Source organism: Podarcis cretensis, assembly GCF_951804945.1.
Source record: "Podarcis cretensis genome assembly, chromosome: 4".
Classification (NCBI taxonomy): domain Eukaryota; kingdom Metazoa; phylum Chordata; class Lepidosauria; order Squamata; family Lacertidae; genus Podarcis; species Podarcis cretensis.
This window is the reverse complement of record NC_137173.1, coordinates 10,102,523-10,119,818: the sequence shown is the minus strand read 5'-3', so window position 1 is coordinate 10,119,818 and position 17,296 is coordinate 10,102,523. Positions and strand designations below refer to the sequence as shown.

The window sequence follows — 17,296 nt, the reverse complement described above, 5'->3', positions numbered from 1 at the left end:
CTGCACCAGGTAAAGCAAATTTTTGCCCCCAATCCTCCCCACCTGTCCCTTATTTTGCCCGACCAAAGGTGGCAACGCCATGCTTTCCATGGTTTCTCCACGGGCATCTGGTTAGCCACTGTGAAAACGGGATGCTGGACTAGACGGCCGCTGGCCTGATCCAGCAGGACTCTTTAATGTTCAGGAATCCTGAACTGAAATTGCAAGGCACTCTTGGCTGTGTGGCTGCACGACTGCTGCCCACTTTTAAACCTTTTGACTCCTAGGCTAGTGAAATTCAGCATTCGTTGTTTCGTTTTGAACGCTTTCAAGACTTGGCACACAGTGACGCATACAGACTGCCTGCTGACCCAAAAGTGCTCTCTTTTATTCACATGAAGGCACAAGACGGTGGAAAGCAGGCTTTGCCAACCTGGTGCCCGCAGACAGCCTCACAGGGGCTCATGGGAGCTGGAACCCAAATCATCTGGGGGATACCAAGTTGGGGACGTTTGCTCTAGCAGGTGGAATGGAAGACCCCACCCACTTTGGCCCCTTTGCTGGCCAAAGCGTTGTACTCTTTCACGGCTTTTTCTGTCTGCAGAACCAGCACATCGATCCCATGGCTCTTCAGGTAGTCCACAGTGGATGACGGCACCTTGAGAAATCAGGAAGAGAAAAGAGTCAGACAGGAGTCTCTTCTTGCCCACAAGCTGTAACTTCATTGCTAACATGCATGAAACTCAGTTAGCGGCTCCCTTTCTCTTTTTTACACTTTGAAATACAGGCAGCGGCCGTTTTGCGCTCATCCAATTGATTCACAACTGCCAATGTGCAAGTCCTTTTTAGGGCTGGGCAATATATCAATATATTGTCCCAAACCAGCCTGAAGTCCCTATTGTAATATCAGTTTCATAATTTTTGGCCTGGCAAAATACAGTGGTACCTCTGGTTAAGAACTTAATTCGTTCTGGAGGTCTGTTCTTAACCTGAAACTGTTCTTAACCTGAAGCACCACTTTAGCTAATGGGGCCTCCCGCTACCGCCACGCCGCCGGAGCACGATTTCTGTTCTCATCCTGAAGCAAAGTGCTTAACCCGAGGTAATATTTCTAGGTTAGCGGAGTCTGTAACCTGAAGCGTATGTAACCCGAGGTACCACTGTATCGTGTATCATGATGTGTGTGTGTGCTATGCAAAAATCACAATGTGGGAAAAACCGTGAACCCAAGCCGATGCTTCTCTCAATTCCTGCAGCCCCTGTGAACTGCCGACTCAGCTCTCCCCCTGCCTCCTGCAGGGAGCACAAATCACAAGAGCAGGTGTTGGCTGAAATCACGATGCAGGAAAAACCATGAAGCCAGCCAATGCCTCTGCATAGTGCCATCCTTATTTCCGACATCATGATATACAGTCGTACCTTGGAAGTCAAACAGAATCTGTTCCGGAAGTCCGTTTGGCTTCCGAAATGTTAAAAAACCAAAACGCGGCTTCTGATTGGCTGCAGGAAGCTCCTGCAGCCAATCGGAAGCCCTGTTGGATGTTCGGCTTCCGAAAGAACGTTCAAAAACTGGAACACTCACTTCCGGGTTTTGATCGGGAGCTGGAACGTTCAACTCCCAAGGTGTTCACGAGCCAAGGCACGACTGTACGTACAGTGGTACCTCCGGTTGTGAACAGGATCCGTTCCGGAGGCCCGGCTGGATCCTGAGGTTTTCGCAACCCGAGGAGAAGCAGACCGCTTCTGCGCATACGGCGGTAAACCGCTTCTGTGCATGCACGCGCATAGAAACACTTTCGGGTTGTATCAGTATACTGCAGTGTTTAGCTGATGATATATTGCAATGCTGAAAACTAGATAGCGTCCCAGTCCCTAGTTCCTTTGGATCTGGAATGGGGCAGAACCATTCCACGGAAATGGTTGCCACCTGTATGCATAAATCACACGTCACATAAATAAATGACTTTCAAGTCTAATGTTTCCAAAATTTGCAAAAAAACCACCACCCAACTTTCAACAGACTTTGTGCCATGAAACATGCCGTTCCTCTTAGGAATCAAATCTGTCCAGTCTCTGTCAGTTTCAGCTAGTTCAAGACATTCCCATAGCCATTTCTACATAGTTGGAACCTGGGTAACGTTTTGAACCCAGGCTAGCTGTCAAGAGTGAGCTGCACTGGTATTAAACACCTCCTGAAAACTCTTGGTTTTATTTACCTATAATTTTTTTTTATATACCGCTGTATCATAAAAATATATTGCAGTGACTTAAAACAATATTAAAGCATAAGACCAAACAATAAAATAATAAATCCTGCTGCCTGGTATTTATTGACCATCTTAGCTGGTGTTCAAGGAAGAAAGTTCCATGCATGTCATCTGTGCAAGTCCTGCTGCCCCTCCAGGGTACTCCCAATATATGCGATTTCAGTTACACACAGGGAGACCTGGAACATAATCAGGGCTTCCCTGTATTATTCATGAATAAATCTAGAATAATACATAAAGGTAAAGGGACCCCTGACCATTAGGTCCAGTCGTGGCCGACTGGGTTGCGGCGCTCATCTCGCTTTATTGGCCGAGGGAGCTGGCATACAGCTTCCGGGTCATGTGGCCAGCATGACTAAGCCGCTTCTGGTGAACCAGAGCAGCGCACGGTAACGCCATTTACCTTCCCGCTGGAGTGGTACCTATTTATCTACTTGCACTATGACGTGCTTTCGAACTGCTAGGTTGGCAGGAGCAGGGACCGAGCAACGGGAGTTCACCCTGTCGCGGGGATTTGAACCGCCAACTTTCTGATCGGCAAGTCCTAGACTCTGTGGTTTAGACCAAAGCGCCACCTGTGTCCCTAGAATAATACTTAGCTACTGTCAATTGGCTGGCAATAGAATGCTATGCAGGACCTCCAATAATAGGTGCTGGAATTCTGGATTCTGAATTTTGCAACCAGACTCCCAGTCCCACCAAGCTTAGCAAAAATACCTGCAAGGCTTCACTCATGCCACGGCCGATCACTAACGTCTCGGCGCCCTTCCGAACAACTTCTTCCACATCTGCGGGCTGCACGCCTGGAACATGCTGCGTTTGGAAGTAAGGGGAAGGGTGTAAAATAATAAGGCTCTGCTCCACCTTGGTTACACCCTGCCTGGAGCCCTGTGTCCAGTTCTGGGTGCCACAATTTAAGAAGGATGTTGACAAGCTGGAACGTGTGCAGAGAAGGGCAACCAAGATGATCAAGAGTCTGGAAACCAAGCCTTATGAGGAACGGTTGAAGGAGTTGTGTATGAAGAGTGGTGCATGCTCTGGTTATCTCTTGCTTGGACTACTGCAATGCGCTCTATGTGGGGCTACATTTGAAGGTGACCCGGAAACTACAACTAATCCAGAATGCAGCAGCCAGACTGGTGACTGGGAGCGGCCACCAAGACCACATAACACCGCTCTTGAAAGACCTACACTGGCTCCCAGTATGTTTCCGAGCACAATTCAAAGTGTTGGTGCTGACCTTTAAAGCCCTAAATGGCCTCGGCCCAGTATACCTGAAGGAGCGTCTCCACCCCCATCGTTCTGCCCAGACACTGAGGTCCAGCTCCTTCTGGTGGTTCCCTCGCTGCGAGAAGCCAAGTTACAGGGAGCCAGGCAGAGGGCCTTCTTGGTAGTGGCACCCGCCCTGTGGAACGTCCTCCCATCAGATGTCAAAGAGAAAAACAACTACCAGACTGTTAGAAGACATCTGAAGGCAGCCCTGTTTAGGGAAGCTTTTAATGTTTAATAGATTGTTGTATTTTAATCCTCTGTTGAAAGCCACCCAGAGTGGCTGGGGAAACCCAGCCAGATGGGTGGGGTATTGGTATTATTATTATTAGCCTTCTTCAAATATCTAAAGAACTGTCACGTGGAAGATGGAGCATGCTTATTTTCTGCCCTGGAGGGAAGTTATAAGAAAGGAGATTTTTTTACTCAACATTAAGAACTGTATGAGGGTAAGAGATGTTTTGGTATACTAAGGCAGACATCTGATCACTGCAGATGGTGACAGCAGTCACAAAATTAAGAGACGCCTGCTTCTTGGGAGAAAAGCAATGACAAACCTAGACAGCATCTTAAAAAGCAGAGACATCACCTTGCCAACAACGGTCCATATAGTTAAAGCTATGGTTTTCCCAGTAGTGGTGTATGGAAGTGAGAGCTGGAACATAAAGAAGGCTGATCGCCGAAGAATGGATGCTTCTGAATTATGGTCCTGGAGGAGACTCTTGAGAGTCCCATGGACTGCAAGAAGATCAAACCGATCCATTCTGAAGGACATCAGCCCTGAGTGCTCACTGGAAGGACAGATCCTGAAGCTGAGGCTCCAAGACTTTGGCCACCTCGTGAGAAGAGAAGACTCCCTGGAAAAGACCCTGATGTTGGGAAAGATGGAGGGCACAAGGAGAAGGGGACAACAGAGGATGAGATGGTTGGACAGTGTTCTCGAAGCTACCAGCATGAGTTTGACCAAACTGCGGGAGGCAGTGGAGGACAGGAGTGCCTGGCGTGCTCTGGTCCATGGGGTCACGAAGAGTCGGACACGACTAAATGACTAAACAACAACAAAGGCAGACAGACGTGTCCTTTTCATTTCAGTTGTTACTTCTGCTAAACTTGACGTTGCAATTCGTAACTTAAATCTGCATAATGAGTGGACGGCTGGCAGCCATCCACAGTCTGTGAAGTTTGCAGACAAGACGTTTGCACACAATGCACAGCTGTTCCAAATAGACTTCCGAGCATTTGCCAGACTATTTTTAGCTTCCGACAGAAGCTTCGCAGCGTTTTTTTGTTTCGTAACTGCCCCACAGCCTAAGAACTTCTGGCTTCTGTCCAAATGGGCGGTTTCGTTCAAGGTGCAGGTAGGCATCATTGACATTTTACCTGCCTTCCAGATAAGGCCTTTTTGCGGTCAAGTATTACCCCCTAACCTGCTAAGGCTGGACCGCAGTTGTGAAAGCGGTAAATTCACTTGGTTTAACCCAGCTGGGGACAGATTATCTTTGCAACGGGCAACATGGAATAGGACAGGCATGCAGGATAATTCAAATTGTGATTTGCCTGGCAGACAGAAGGAGGGAGAGAAAGGTTTTTCTTCCCCCTAGCTTTTTTTAAAAAAAGCCCAGCCCCAAACACTCTGGAACACTTTTAATGGTGGTCACATGACAACCCCAACAAAAGAAAAAGGAGGTCTGGGCTTACTGTAATTACAATAATTGGCTGGTTGAAAGGTTCTGCTGCCAGCAAGGAGCGCTCTGGAAACAGCAGTGCCGTGAAAGAGGAAGAAAAAGAGGATTTTATTTCCAGGCAGCACAAAAGACCTGATGTGTGTGTGTATGTGGTGTGTGTGTGTGTGTCATGTTTTAGCAAAACAAAATTTTTATTTTCTTTTACAGGGAGAAAGGGGTGGGGGAGAACCCAGATATCAGCCAAAGTCTTTTAGAAAATAGGACCTTGAAGTGAGCTGAAGTGGGCACCCCAAGTTGGAACTGATTAGTCTGGAGTGAAGGGGCAGAAGGAGATAACTGGGTTTATGAGAGCTGCGGCAGCTGAGGCTTCTTTTTAAAAAAATTATTTAAAGTAAAAAATAGTAGCTGCTGTGAAAACAGGGAGAAAATTCCCTTCCTCTATCCCCCCCGCCCCACCGCTGCAAAGGTCTATTCTATTGTTTTAGATGAAACCCACAGCACATTAGGGCGGTTCATAAAAAACTTTTTTTTTTTAAAAAAAAAATGCCTGCTCCAAAGGTCTTATCTTACTAAACTAGGTATTATATAGTTATATCTGAAATTTCATGCATATCAGTTAATATCTTGACCCTGCTCCACTGAATGGAAATTTCAGCCTTCATTACATAGGAAAACGGCCAAGTAAACAGCTATTTTCGCCTGGCTTTCAATTTGAACTTAGCCTGATCTTTCATTCCCCTTCCTTCCCTCCCTCTCCTCTTTTTATGAAGATTACCCGCTCTGGGATCCCACAGCTAATTCTCCCCTGGTTTCCTTACTGGCCCAAATAGGACTAATTTAGCCAGCTAGCCCTGGTCATCATTTAATGCTTATTGGATGGATTTCCCCCCTAAATTGATTTTTGAATTTTGAATTTATTGTTATTCATGTTTTATACTGTATTTTAAGCTGTTTTTGTTGCATCAATTGTTTTAAATTTATTGTTAGCTGCCCTGAGCCCAGTATTCTGAATCGGGAAGGGCGGGGTATAACTTTTTTTTATTATATTATCATCATTTTTGTGGAGGAGGGTCAAGATATTAACTGATATGCATGAAATTTCAGACATAGTTATATAATCCCTAGTGTAGTAAGATAAGACTTTTGGAGCAGGCATTTCAGGGGGGAAAGTCTTTTTATGAACTGCCCTACAGCACATAGAGCAGATTTCTTCGCTCCCAGCATGCAATATTCAATAGCTATGTAGGTCCCTGAGAATTAGAAAGGAAGATTATTGGGAGGAAGGAAACTGTGGCATGGGAGGCAGGAAATAGAATGAAGTGAGACCGCCCCCCACTACCGAACAGCTCTTAATGTCTGAAAGTCATGAATCTGGTCTAATCTGCTTTTAAAGCCATCCAAGTTTGTGGCCATAGCTGCCTCCTGTGGAAGAGAGTTCTGCAGTCTAACAAGGTGCTGCATAAAGCAGAACTTTCTTTTATCTACCCTGAATCTTCCAACATTCAGCTTCATTGGATATTCACAATTTCTAGCACAAAGAGGGGCAAAACCTTCTCTTCCCACTTTCTCCGTGCCATGTTGCAATTTCATAAATTTCAGCCAGGTCGCCAAATACCTGCCTTTTCTCTAAACTCAAAGGCCCAAATGCCTCAGCCTTTTCTCATAGGGAGTCACTCCACCCCCTTCGATCACTTTGGGTGCCCTTTTCTGAAACCGCTTCCAAAGACTTGGCTACATTAGCAAAAATAAAGCGTTATAAACGTGTTACAACACTGCAACACCAGATGGCGCTGTAGAGCTGAAATTGGAACTCTATGAAAACGGGGGTTTTTCCAGAGAGTTTTTTTATAGCTGTGTAGATACAGCCCAAGTCTACAATACCCAAGTGGCCCCCAGATAACTAAGAAGAGGGTGAGCAAAGGCACGTACGTCAGTTCCCGTCTCTCTCCAGTCCCAAGTCCGACTGCCCCCAGGCCAGACTTTACAGTCCTTGTAAGTCGTGGAACAGCCTTTGACAGTCATCCGGCCCCAAGACAGAGAAGCGATTTCAGGAGAGGACATCTTCAGATGGATTTTGACTGCCTGAAAGATAAGAGAGTGAACATGAGAACAGCCCAGTGCTCTAACAGTGGTTTTAGGTATGTGTGTATACAGTGGTACCTTCAGGTTAAGAACTTTGCTTCAGGATGAGAACAGAAATCATGCTTCAGCGGTGCGGCAGCAGCGGGAGGCCCCATTAGCTAAAGTGGTGCTTCAGGTTAAGAACAGTTTCAGGTTAAGTACGGACCTCCGGAACGAATTAAGTACTTAACCCAAGGTACCACTGTGTGTGTGTGTGTGTGTATAAAAAAAATTCTGCTTTACAATTTAAAGTATTCATTTTACATCCTTAAGATACAGATATCTTAAGGATATCTTCCCTTCTCGTTCCATGGTTCATTTTACATATCATAAATCCCTGCATATTTTACAAAAACTATACCATTCAGTATTCCATTTATTGCATCCATCAAAACTTATTTACACCATTGAATTTATCTTAATGCTGCCAGCATTTTCAGCTGTACACAATTATTTCCCATATATTCAATAAATGTTTCCTAAACTTCTCTGCACGTATGTTCTTCTTGTTCTCTTGTTTTATATGTTAGGTCTGCGAGTTGGGCATATTCTGTCAACTTCAGTTGCCATTCTGCTTTGGTTGGGACCTCGTTCGTTTTCCATTTTGGGCTAACAAAACACGGGCTGCAGTAGCGGCATACATAACCTTTTTCAACACCTGGGAATTTCCGTCTGAATTATCCCCGATAAGAAAGGACTCTATTTTGAGGGGGAGAAAGTACTTCAACATTTTTTAAAAATTCATTATGGATCACTTCCCAACCTCACTGTGGTTTTAAAAGCTATCAAGAAAAGGTAGTAGACTCTTCTGACAGTGTCTGAGCGAAGGAGCCATTCCCTATTGGAGGAGCCCCGTTTTCGGGTAAAGGGTTTCACCCCAAAATCATTATGGGGTATAGTCTAATCTAGGGGTGGTCAACTTCCAAGAGACTGCGATCTACTCACAGTGTTGTAAACTGGCAGTGGTTGACCCCCTTTTGGGGGGTTCAGGTCAAAGTTATTGAGCATGTTTTAGGAAGGAGGAAATCCCAGTTTTTTGTGAGTTAAAGGCAAAGTTGTTGATCTTTTTTTTAGGAAAGAAGGGGAACAGACACTCACCAACAGATCAGTATACTCCGCCTTCCATTCTGCAGATCGTGGAGGGTGGGCCATGGGGGCGGGGATTCTAATTCAATAATGGAAAGGGACCCAGCGATCAATCGCTATCTACCAAAACCTCCCGGGATCTAACAGTAGATGCACAAAATGTTTAGGGGTATGCACCCCCCTGCGTCCCCCCAGAAAAAAGCACTGGGTATAGGTAAAGGTAAAAGGTTATGTCCAGTCAAAGGTGACTATGGGGTGCGGCGCTCATCTTGCTTTCAGGCTGAGGGAGCCGGCGTTTGTCCACAGACAGCTTTCTGGGTCATGTGGCCAGCAGGACTAAATTGCTTCTGGCGCAATGGAACACCGTTGACGGAAACTAGAGTGTACGGAAATGCTGTTTACCTTCCTGCCACAGCCGTACTTATTTATCTACTTGCGCTGTTGTGCTTTTGAACTGCTAGGTTGGCAGGAGCTGGGACAGAGCAACTCACCCCGTTGCAGGGATTCGAACCCTCAACCTTCCGATCGGCAAGCCCACAAGGCTCAGTGGTTTAGACCACTGTGCCACCCTATGATATGGTTGAACCAATTGTCTAATCTGGTATCCCTCCACTTCCTATGTACCCTCTATATTCCATTGTCTAACTGCTCTTGCTATTAAGCTTTTTTTAGGGAAGTGGAAAGCCCCGTTTTTTGAGGGTGCAGGCTGTAAATGTTGAGCTTCTTTGGGGGGAGCCCGTGATCTACCAGTGATCTACCACAGATGTCCAATGATCTACTGTTAGATCATGATCTACCTGGTCTAATCAATCCACACCTGTGAAGACGTGGGTGTTCTCCTTATTACACTAAAGCTGGGATGGGAAGCCTCTGCCTCAAGGACCAAATGCAGCCTCGCCAGTTCTCTCTCTCTGAACTCGGTGGCTCTCCTTAAGCCACATAGCCCCATTGGTCCTCCAGAGGAGTGTTTTTGCCTGGCTGGACTGTGTCCTCAAACTCTGCTGAGGCTTCTCACTTGCCAGGAGTGTGTGTACAGAAACTAGCACACTCTGCAAAGGACAGAAGTATCCGCAAGAGTAAACTGCAAGAGAAAATGAGTGGCGGAAGGTAGACGCTGAGTGTCGAAGCAATGATTCTTCAGCATCAACTTCATTGACTTGGTCGTGTTGTTCGGATACCCGATTATCGCCTTCCAAAGCAACTACTCTATTCCCAACTTAAGAATGGAAAGCATAATGCCGGTGGACAGCAAAAGAGGTTTAAAGACTCTCTCAAGGCAAATCTAAAAAAATGAAGCATAAACACTAACAGCTGGGACAGTGGCAGAGCTTTATGCTCCGGCACCGGGGGGGGGGGCAGAGAGCAGGCGTGGGCGTGGCTGGCACACATCCTGGGGGCATGACACACCTGTGGGGGCGTGGTGCCCAGCGTGGGTGGGTGGGGCAGCCGCAATGGCACCCCACTGCTGGGGGCGCAGCCTCCTCTTCTTCTGCCGGGAAGCTGGGAAACACTGGCCTGTGAGCACTCCAACTGGAGAACAGCTTTTACCAAAGGTGTCATGGGCTTTGAAGATGCTCGAATTCAGGACGCAAGGGAGAAATGTGCCAAGAGGAAGGCATGCTTGGCAAACCCTCACCATGATCAACTCCCGCCCGGAAACCTGTGTCCCCACTGTGGAAGGACGTGTGCATCCAGAATTGGCCTCCACAGTCACCTACTGAGACACTGTTTAGACCATGCTCATGGAAGTCAATCTTACTCGGCCAAGAGTGATTGCTAAAGAAAGAAGAATCTCACATACTGTTTCTCTCTCACACACCCCTCTCTTGGGGTTTCTCTCTCACACACCCCTCTCTTGGAGTTGCAGGCCTCTGATCCCCCTTCCTTTTGTTGCTCCAAGTCTGACCAATAAGTATCCTACAACCTTAAATAGTCATGGCTTTCCCCAAAGAATTTTGAGAGATGTGGTTTGCTAAGGGTGCTAAGGGGACGTGGGTGGCGCTGTGGTCTAAACCACTGAGCCGAGGGCTTGCCGATCAGAAGGTTGGTGGTTCGAATCCCCGCGACGGCGTGAGCTCCCATCGGTCTGTCCCAGCTCCTGCCAACCTAGCATTTCGAAAGCACGTCAAGTGCAAGTAGATAAATAGGTACCGCTTCGGCAGGAAGGTAAACAGCGTTTCTGTGCGCTGCTCTGGTTCACTAGAAGCGGCTTAGTCCTGCTGGCCACATGACCCGGAAGCTGTTTGGGGACAAACGCTGGCTCCAGTGGCCAGTAAAGAGAGATGAGCACCGCAACCCCAGAGTCGTCTGCAACTGGATTTAATGGCCAGGGGTCCCTTTACCTTTAAAGGGTGCTAAGAGACATCACCTTGCCAACAAAGGTCCGTATAGTTAAAGCTATGGTTTTCCCAGTAGTGATGTATGGAAGAGAGAGCTGGACCATAAAGAAGGCTGATCGCCGAAGAATGGATGCTTCTGAATTATGGTCCTGGAGGAGACTCTTGAGAGTCCCATGGACTGCAAGAAGATCAAACCGATCCATTCTTAAGGAAATCAGCCCTGAGTGCTCACTGGAAGGACAGATCCTGAAGCTGAGGCTCCAATGGCCACCTCATGAGAAGAGAAGACTCCCTGGAAAAGACCCTGATGTTGGGAAAGATGGAGGGCACAAGGAGAAGGGGACAACAGAGGACGAGATGGTTGGACAGTGTTCTCGAAGCTACCAGCATGAGTTTGATCAAACTGCGGGAGGCAGTGGAAGACAGAAGTGCCTGGCATGCTCTGGTCCATGGGGTCATGAAGAGTCAGACACGACTAAACAACAAGAATAAGAGCTACAATTTCCAGAGTAGTTTGGGAAAACAGATGGATTGTTAAACCACTTAGGGAACTGTAGCCCTGTGAGGGGAATAGGGGTCACCTTGGAACTCTCAGCATCCTTAAACTACAGTTCCCAGGATTCTTTGAGGGGAAGCCATTACTTTTAAAGTGGTACGATACTGCTTTAAGTGCAGATGGGGCCCAACTCTTCCAAGCGCGGCATAACTGTATGCGTAGAACCTTGCCAATTTCTCTGGAACCGACTTCCGCTGAATGTTAACAATTGCTCGAAGCATCACCACTTGCTCTTCTGCAATGCTTACATAAATAAAAGCGATTTCTATTCCACGCCAAGTGGCAGGAGCCTCAAAGCAAAGCAGCTCAGTGCTCTTGCTTCAGCTAAATCTGGAGTCTCAGTCCAAGATGTGTCTTACTACACACCTCTACGGTTCTTTAAATTGTTCAGGTTTTTCTCCCGATAAATCCTTTGCAAGGAGATCATTGCCGCCATTAAAAAAACAACAACTCACCTCCCTCTCTTCCTTCATATATAAGTGAAGTCTTGGATTAACAGATATTTTTTTCCTGTGCAGGAATGCCTGCTGACAGGGGCACAAAGGATCAAATAACGCAAGGCTAACCTTTCAACCTCGCTCCCTGCCTTATCGCCAAGAGAAGACTCCAACACGCTGCTTCAAAATGCCAAGCCAAGAAGAATCAGCGCTAAGGGTCTGGACGCATCAAAGATTGTCTGCCCACCCAGCATGAGAAAAGTGTATTTTCGCTCACTCTTCCCCCCACGCTGCCAAATTAATGAGCAAGAACCATCAGTGCCCCCATTAGGGTGCATGCTTAATCCTGTGGACACAAAAGCAGAATGTAACAATCATTTTTTTTTTTTAAAAAAGACACATGTTTGGTGGCAAAAGAGCAGGGATAACACCTAAGCTTTAATTCAAAACAACGACAACACTCTTTTTTTTTTAGTAGAGGTGCAACTGGAAACTATGGTTTAGTACTGGAAAAGGTCCGGAAACTGCGGCTGGTTCAAACTAGGACTGGAAGAGTATTAAAAGTCCATTTCTTGACCCAGTTGAAAGGCCTGCTTCTCAACCAGCCATTTCAGAAGCAAAGCAAAATTTACATTCATTGCACCACCCACTTTAACCTCACTTTAGCCTCTGCAAGGCTGCTCAGAAAGAAATGCAGCCTTCGTTGCTGAAGGCTTCCTGTTTACCCTGTAAGGCCTTAAATGGCTCAGGACCAAGTAATCTGAAATGGTTCCTCTTTCTGCTTATGTCTACCTGAATCTTAAGATCCTATTTGGAGGAACTGCTCCAAATGTTGCTCCTGTGTAATGAAGTGCGTTGCTATGAAGAAGGGGGCTGTTGGGTTCCAGCTCCGTTGGTGCACTCTTGATCACCTTTCTGGAGCCAGGTAAAGACTTTTAAATTCACGCAGGGTTTTTAAGCTGCTGTTTTAACGTTCTGTTGTGGTTTAGCGTAGTAGTTTCCTGCTCTGTGAACAAGTCGTTTCAAGCCTAGGATCATGTGTTCCCCATTGCACAGCAGCAAGGAAGAGATTGAAGGTTTCTGCTTGCGATGTCAAACTAACCACAGTTCCCTGTGACATCCAAACTCAGGAAACTGTGGGTTGTTTACAAACCAAGTCCTGAAAGCACCAATCAAATGTGTTTTGTTCTAACCAAATCAGCTTTATACAAAGCAGTTTCCTGTGTTTGGGTGTCATGGGCAATTTTTTTTTTTTTTTTAAAGCCAGGCAGCGCCCGCGGGTCTCAAACCGCTGGAAGCAATTAGGGGATCCAAGCAATGCTTTGGTCGATGGAATCACTGGGCTGAGCTGGCTCGTCATGGGCAATTGTGATTTGATTAAAACCAGAATAGGGTTTTAATCCGATGTACAAAAGAAGAGAAGGACAATAAAGGTAAAGGGACCCCTGACCATTAGGTCCAGTCGTGGCCGACTCTGGGGTTGCGGCGCTCATCTCGCTTTATTGGCCAAGGCAGCCGGCGTACAGCTTCCGGGTCATGTGGCCAGCATGACTAAGCCGCTTCTGGAGAATCAGAGCAGCGCACGGAAACGCCGTTTACCTTCCCGCCGGAGCGGTACCTATTTATCTACTTGCACTTTGACATGCTTTCGAACTGCTAGGTTGGCAGGAGCAGGGAGCAACGGGAGCTCACCCCGTCGCGGGGATTCGAACCTCTGACCTTCTGATCGGCAAGTCCTAGGCTCTGTGGTTTAACCCACAGCGCCACCCGCCAAGGTTCATTGCAGGTCACTCACAAAGTAACAAATTGTCATTTCTTGTTGACTGAGAATGGGAAAACCATATCCATAACCAAGAGATAGGATATGAATTAAAATAAGTAAGGCTGGCAAATAGACCACACCTTTGGCACCACTGCTGCACGCCCTTTGCACAGAGTAGCAGAAGCAGTGCAAGAACATTCTACCCTCCTTTTAATCAAACAGACTGAAGGGGCCTTTCTTAAGGACCAGTTCTAGATAGATAAGATATTTACCGGTATTTACATCAGACTTGGGCCTTTGCAACTTGAGTATCAGACACAAACATGCCATAGGAGCCAACTCCAGCCAACTGCTTGGGCACCCAAAATAATAAAATTGTGGTAGCCAGGCACCCACAGGGTCAATGAGAAAAGCCAGAGTCAATGAGAAAAGGCGGCAGTAGCACTGTGTCTGAGAGAGAAGCAATTCAGTTCCACCCTCTGCAACTAGCCAGCGAGTCACCCTTTTCTGGGGTGTGTGGTTCACAAGCAGAGGCAGTCTCTCGATGTTGCATATCCGCATTGTGGCAGCGGGCACCTACAACCCTGAGGGTGAGATGGCACCCCTGAAACATGCATAAACACAACTACACGGATAAAACCACCAAATGCAATTAGAACATACACATTTTGTAGTACAATTGGTACACAAAAAAAGAAGATAAGAACGCCAATATCCCTATTGTAATCATCAATAATTACCCATCCTTCACCCTAAGGTTCCAGGTTGGGTTAAATAACTTACAATCATAAGAATTTATCTTTTATTTTATTTATTTATTAAATTTATATGCTGCCCTATTACCCGTAGAATAAGGCGGGTCTTAAAAATATATACCTCAAGTGTCAAAAACCAGGGTAAAAAGGTGCATCTCAGCATTCTCTGGAAGCTGCATTATGAAGGTGCCAGAAACACCTCTCAATGGGGAGTTCCACAGCTTAGGGGCCACCACAGAGAAGGCCCTCACCCAGACCACCATCCCCCAATGCCTCCGAGGGTAGAGGGACTACCAAGAGGGGCCCCTCTGCCGATTTCAGCACCCATGAGGGACTGTAGGGAAGGGCGTGGCCTTTTAATCATTTAGGGCTTGAGTCATTTGGGGCTTTAAACACAAACCTGAGCACCTTAAATTGGGCCCGGAAATGAATTAGCAACCAGTACAGCTGTTTTAAAACTGAGGTTACACGAGATCTAAACAGAACGCCAGCCAGTGATCTGGCTGCTGCATTTTGGACCAACTGAAGTTTCTGTGAGGTTTAGGGAAGGCAGCCCTATTTAGGAAAGTTTTTAACGACTAATGCTTTAATATATTTTTAACCATCTGTTGGAAGCCACCCAGTGGCTGGGGAAACCCAGCCAGATGGGCAGGGTAGAAATAATAACTAATAATAATAATAATAATAATAATATTTAAACAGATAAAATTGCCGGACTCAAATTAGTGTTTTAAAATTATATGAACGAAAGCTCACCTTATTTCAGGTAGTCCAGCTCCATGGGCCGCTGAGATGTGAAAACCTTTTACAGATTAACCATTATGGTGGTAGAGGTTTCGGATGCACAGAGTGCAGTTTACATATATGCACCTATCGAGGATAACGCTTCTATTGAAGTGGACTCTGGCCGGTGAAAGCTTATACCCCACAATAAAATGTGTTAACCTTTAAGAGGTGCCACAAAACTTACTATGAAGACACATAGCGTAACCCTGAGTATGTTTACCCAGAAGTTCAGTAAGACTTACTCCATGGTTATCTATTTCCTGAAGTGTAGCTTGAAGTTTGTTACAGGTAGGTTAGTTGTGCTGGTCTGCCGTAGTCGAAGCAAAATAAAAAAAATTCCTTCCAGTAGCACCTTAAAAGGTAAAGGTAAAGGTACCCCTGCCCGTACGGGCCAGTCTTGACAGACTCTGGGGTTGTGCGCCCATCTCACTTAAGAGGCCAGGGGCCAGCGCTGTCCGGAGACACTTCCGGGTCACGTGGCCAGCGTGACATCGCTGCTCTGGCGAGCCAGAGCCGCACACGGAAATGCCGTTTACCTTCCCGCTGGTAAGCGGTCCCTATTTATCTACTTGCACCCGGAGGTGCTTTCGAACTGCTAGGTTGGCAGGCGCTGGGACCGAGCAGCGGGAGCGCACCCCGCCGCAGGGATTCGAACCGCCGACCTTTCGATCGGCAAGCCCTAGGCGCTGAGGCTTTAACCCACAGCGCCACCTGCGTCCTTAGCACCTTAGAGACCAACTAAGTTTGTTATTGGTATGAGCTTTCGTGTGCATGCACACTTCTTCAGATAATCTGTATTCTATTTTGAAGTTTGTTAGTGATGCAAGCCTCTTTGCCATTTTCTTTTCTGTGTATAAAATAAAGATGGCTTTAAGCAGTTGTGGAGGGGGAAAAGGGCCTTCTCTGTGGCTGCTCCCAGACTTTGGAGCTTCTTCCTTAGCGATAAGACTGGCTCCCTCCTTGCTATACTTCTGCTGGCAGGGGGAGAATTTCTTGTCCCAAAAGCCTTTGGGAAACTGAATGCTTTTAAAGAAAGGGCTTGTGCCATGCTGTTTTTGCTGTGACTGTTTGTATGGTTTTGATAGGACTAAAGCCATATATACACATAAAAACCTATCTAGTGATGTGAGAATATTCTCTGCTAGAAAATTTTCCGGAGAATATTCTCCACAAACTGTAAATTCTGTGTCGTCTACGCAGCTGCTTTAAATGTACACACCTCATTAACCAAGAATATTCTCAAGAATATTCTTCAAAAGATTATTCTCGAGAATTTAACATCGCTAGTCCTATCAATGTTAAGATTGTTTTTTGCCTACATTTGTTGCATTTCTTATTTCTGTCTGTAAGCCGCCTTGGTTCCCTGTTGTGGGGGGCGGGGAAAGGCAGTGTATAAATATTTATCTAAATTTAAATTTATCTAAACAAATATTTATTTGTTCATTCACAAAATGTATACACCACCTTTAAAAACAATAACTTCAGAGTGGTTTACAAAAGAGAAAGCAGACAAAATCAAGAAAAACTCGCAGAAAAATTCAAGAAAATAATAATAATAATAATAATAATAATAATAGCAGCAGCACTATATAATAACTCTCTTAAGTCTTATTCATGTTTGTCTCTGAGGTGCCACAAAGCACTTTACAAAGAATTAAGCGAAGTTATGAATTGAGAGGTTTCTCCACGCCCCGCCCCCCGCGAGATCTCAGGTAAATATCCCATTAAATCCTCCCTCCGAACACCAAAGGGGTGCATGGAAATGAGCCGTCCCATTTATCCCCCCGCAGAACTACTCTCACTGCAGCGCCAGCGGTAATTTCACCCCCCCCCTCACACACAGTGGTCCAGTCCGCTCCCCTCCAAACCTTACCTGCGCTTACCAACAACCTGCCTTTCCTCCCCTCCCCGCTTTACCCTGGCGGGACGCGCCCTCTGCTGCCCGTCATTGGACGCAGCCACTATACCGACACGGCCCGCGCCCACTGACAAGCTTCCTCACGCCCACTTCTTCCCTTCGGCCACGCCCCCCTTTTCTGAGGCGCTACAGCCGCTTTCCTCCCCCCTCCTTTTATTATTATTATGGCCGCCACACACCTTTCCCAAGCCTCCGTCGCGATTGGCCGGGGTGGCATTCTATCCCCGCCCCCGCTCCTCTCTCGCCCGCCCTCCCAATCCAACCCCGGCAGCCCGCCCCCTCCGCAGCCTCAGCCACAGGGAAAACAACAAGCGCGGGGTTTCCTAGAAGGGGCCC

At 46.6% G+C, this 17,296-nt stretch overlaps 1 protein-coding gene and 1 long non-coding RNA gene across 6 annotated transcripts; one reads left to right on the top strand and one right to left on the bottom strand.

Moving 5' to 3' along the window:
* Positions 1 to 222: 222 nt before the first annotated feature.
* Positions 223 to 17,224, bottom strand: AAMDC (adipogenesis associated Mth938 domain containing). Of its 5 annotated transcripts, none has more exons than XM_079974241.1 (4): positions 11,758 to 11,782; positions 7,130 to 7,282; positions 2,964 to 3,059; positions 223 to 637 (listed from the first exon to the last, which is right to left on the bottom strand). In XM_079974241.1, exons 1-4 carry the CDS (start codon positions 11,773 to 11,775, stop codon positions 497 to 499), a joined length of 408 nt encoding a protein of 135 aa, XP_079830367.1. In that variant the 5' UTR covers positions 11,776 to 11,782; the 3' UTR covers positions 223 to 496. The 5 variants fall into 5 exon arrangements, with proteins under 5 accessions (XP_079830367.1, XP_079830370.1, XP_079830369.1 ...); XM_079974244.1 differs by lacking the exon at positions 11,758 to 11,782 and adding an exon at positions 17,140 to 17,224 and having other exon boundaries at positions 226 to 637; XM_079974243.1 differs by lacking the exon at positions 11,758 to 11,782 and adding an exon at positions 16,960 to 17,090 and having other exon boundaries at positions 226 to 637.
* LOC307215218 lies at positions 644 to 1,180 on the top strand. The gene is made up of 2 exons (XR_013838396.1): positions 644 to 888; positions 920 to 1,180. It is a non-coding gene; the product is annotated as an uncharacterized lncRNA (long non-coding RNA).
* Positions 17,225 to 17,296: the final 72 nt, after the last annotated feature.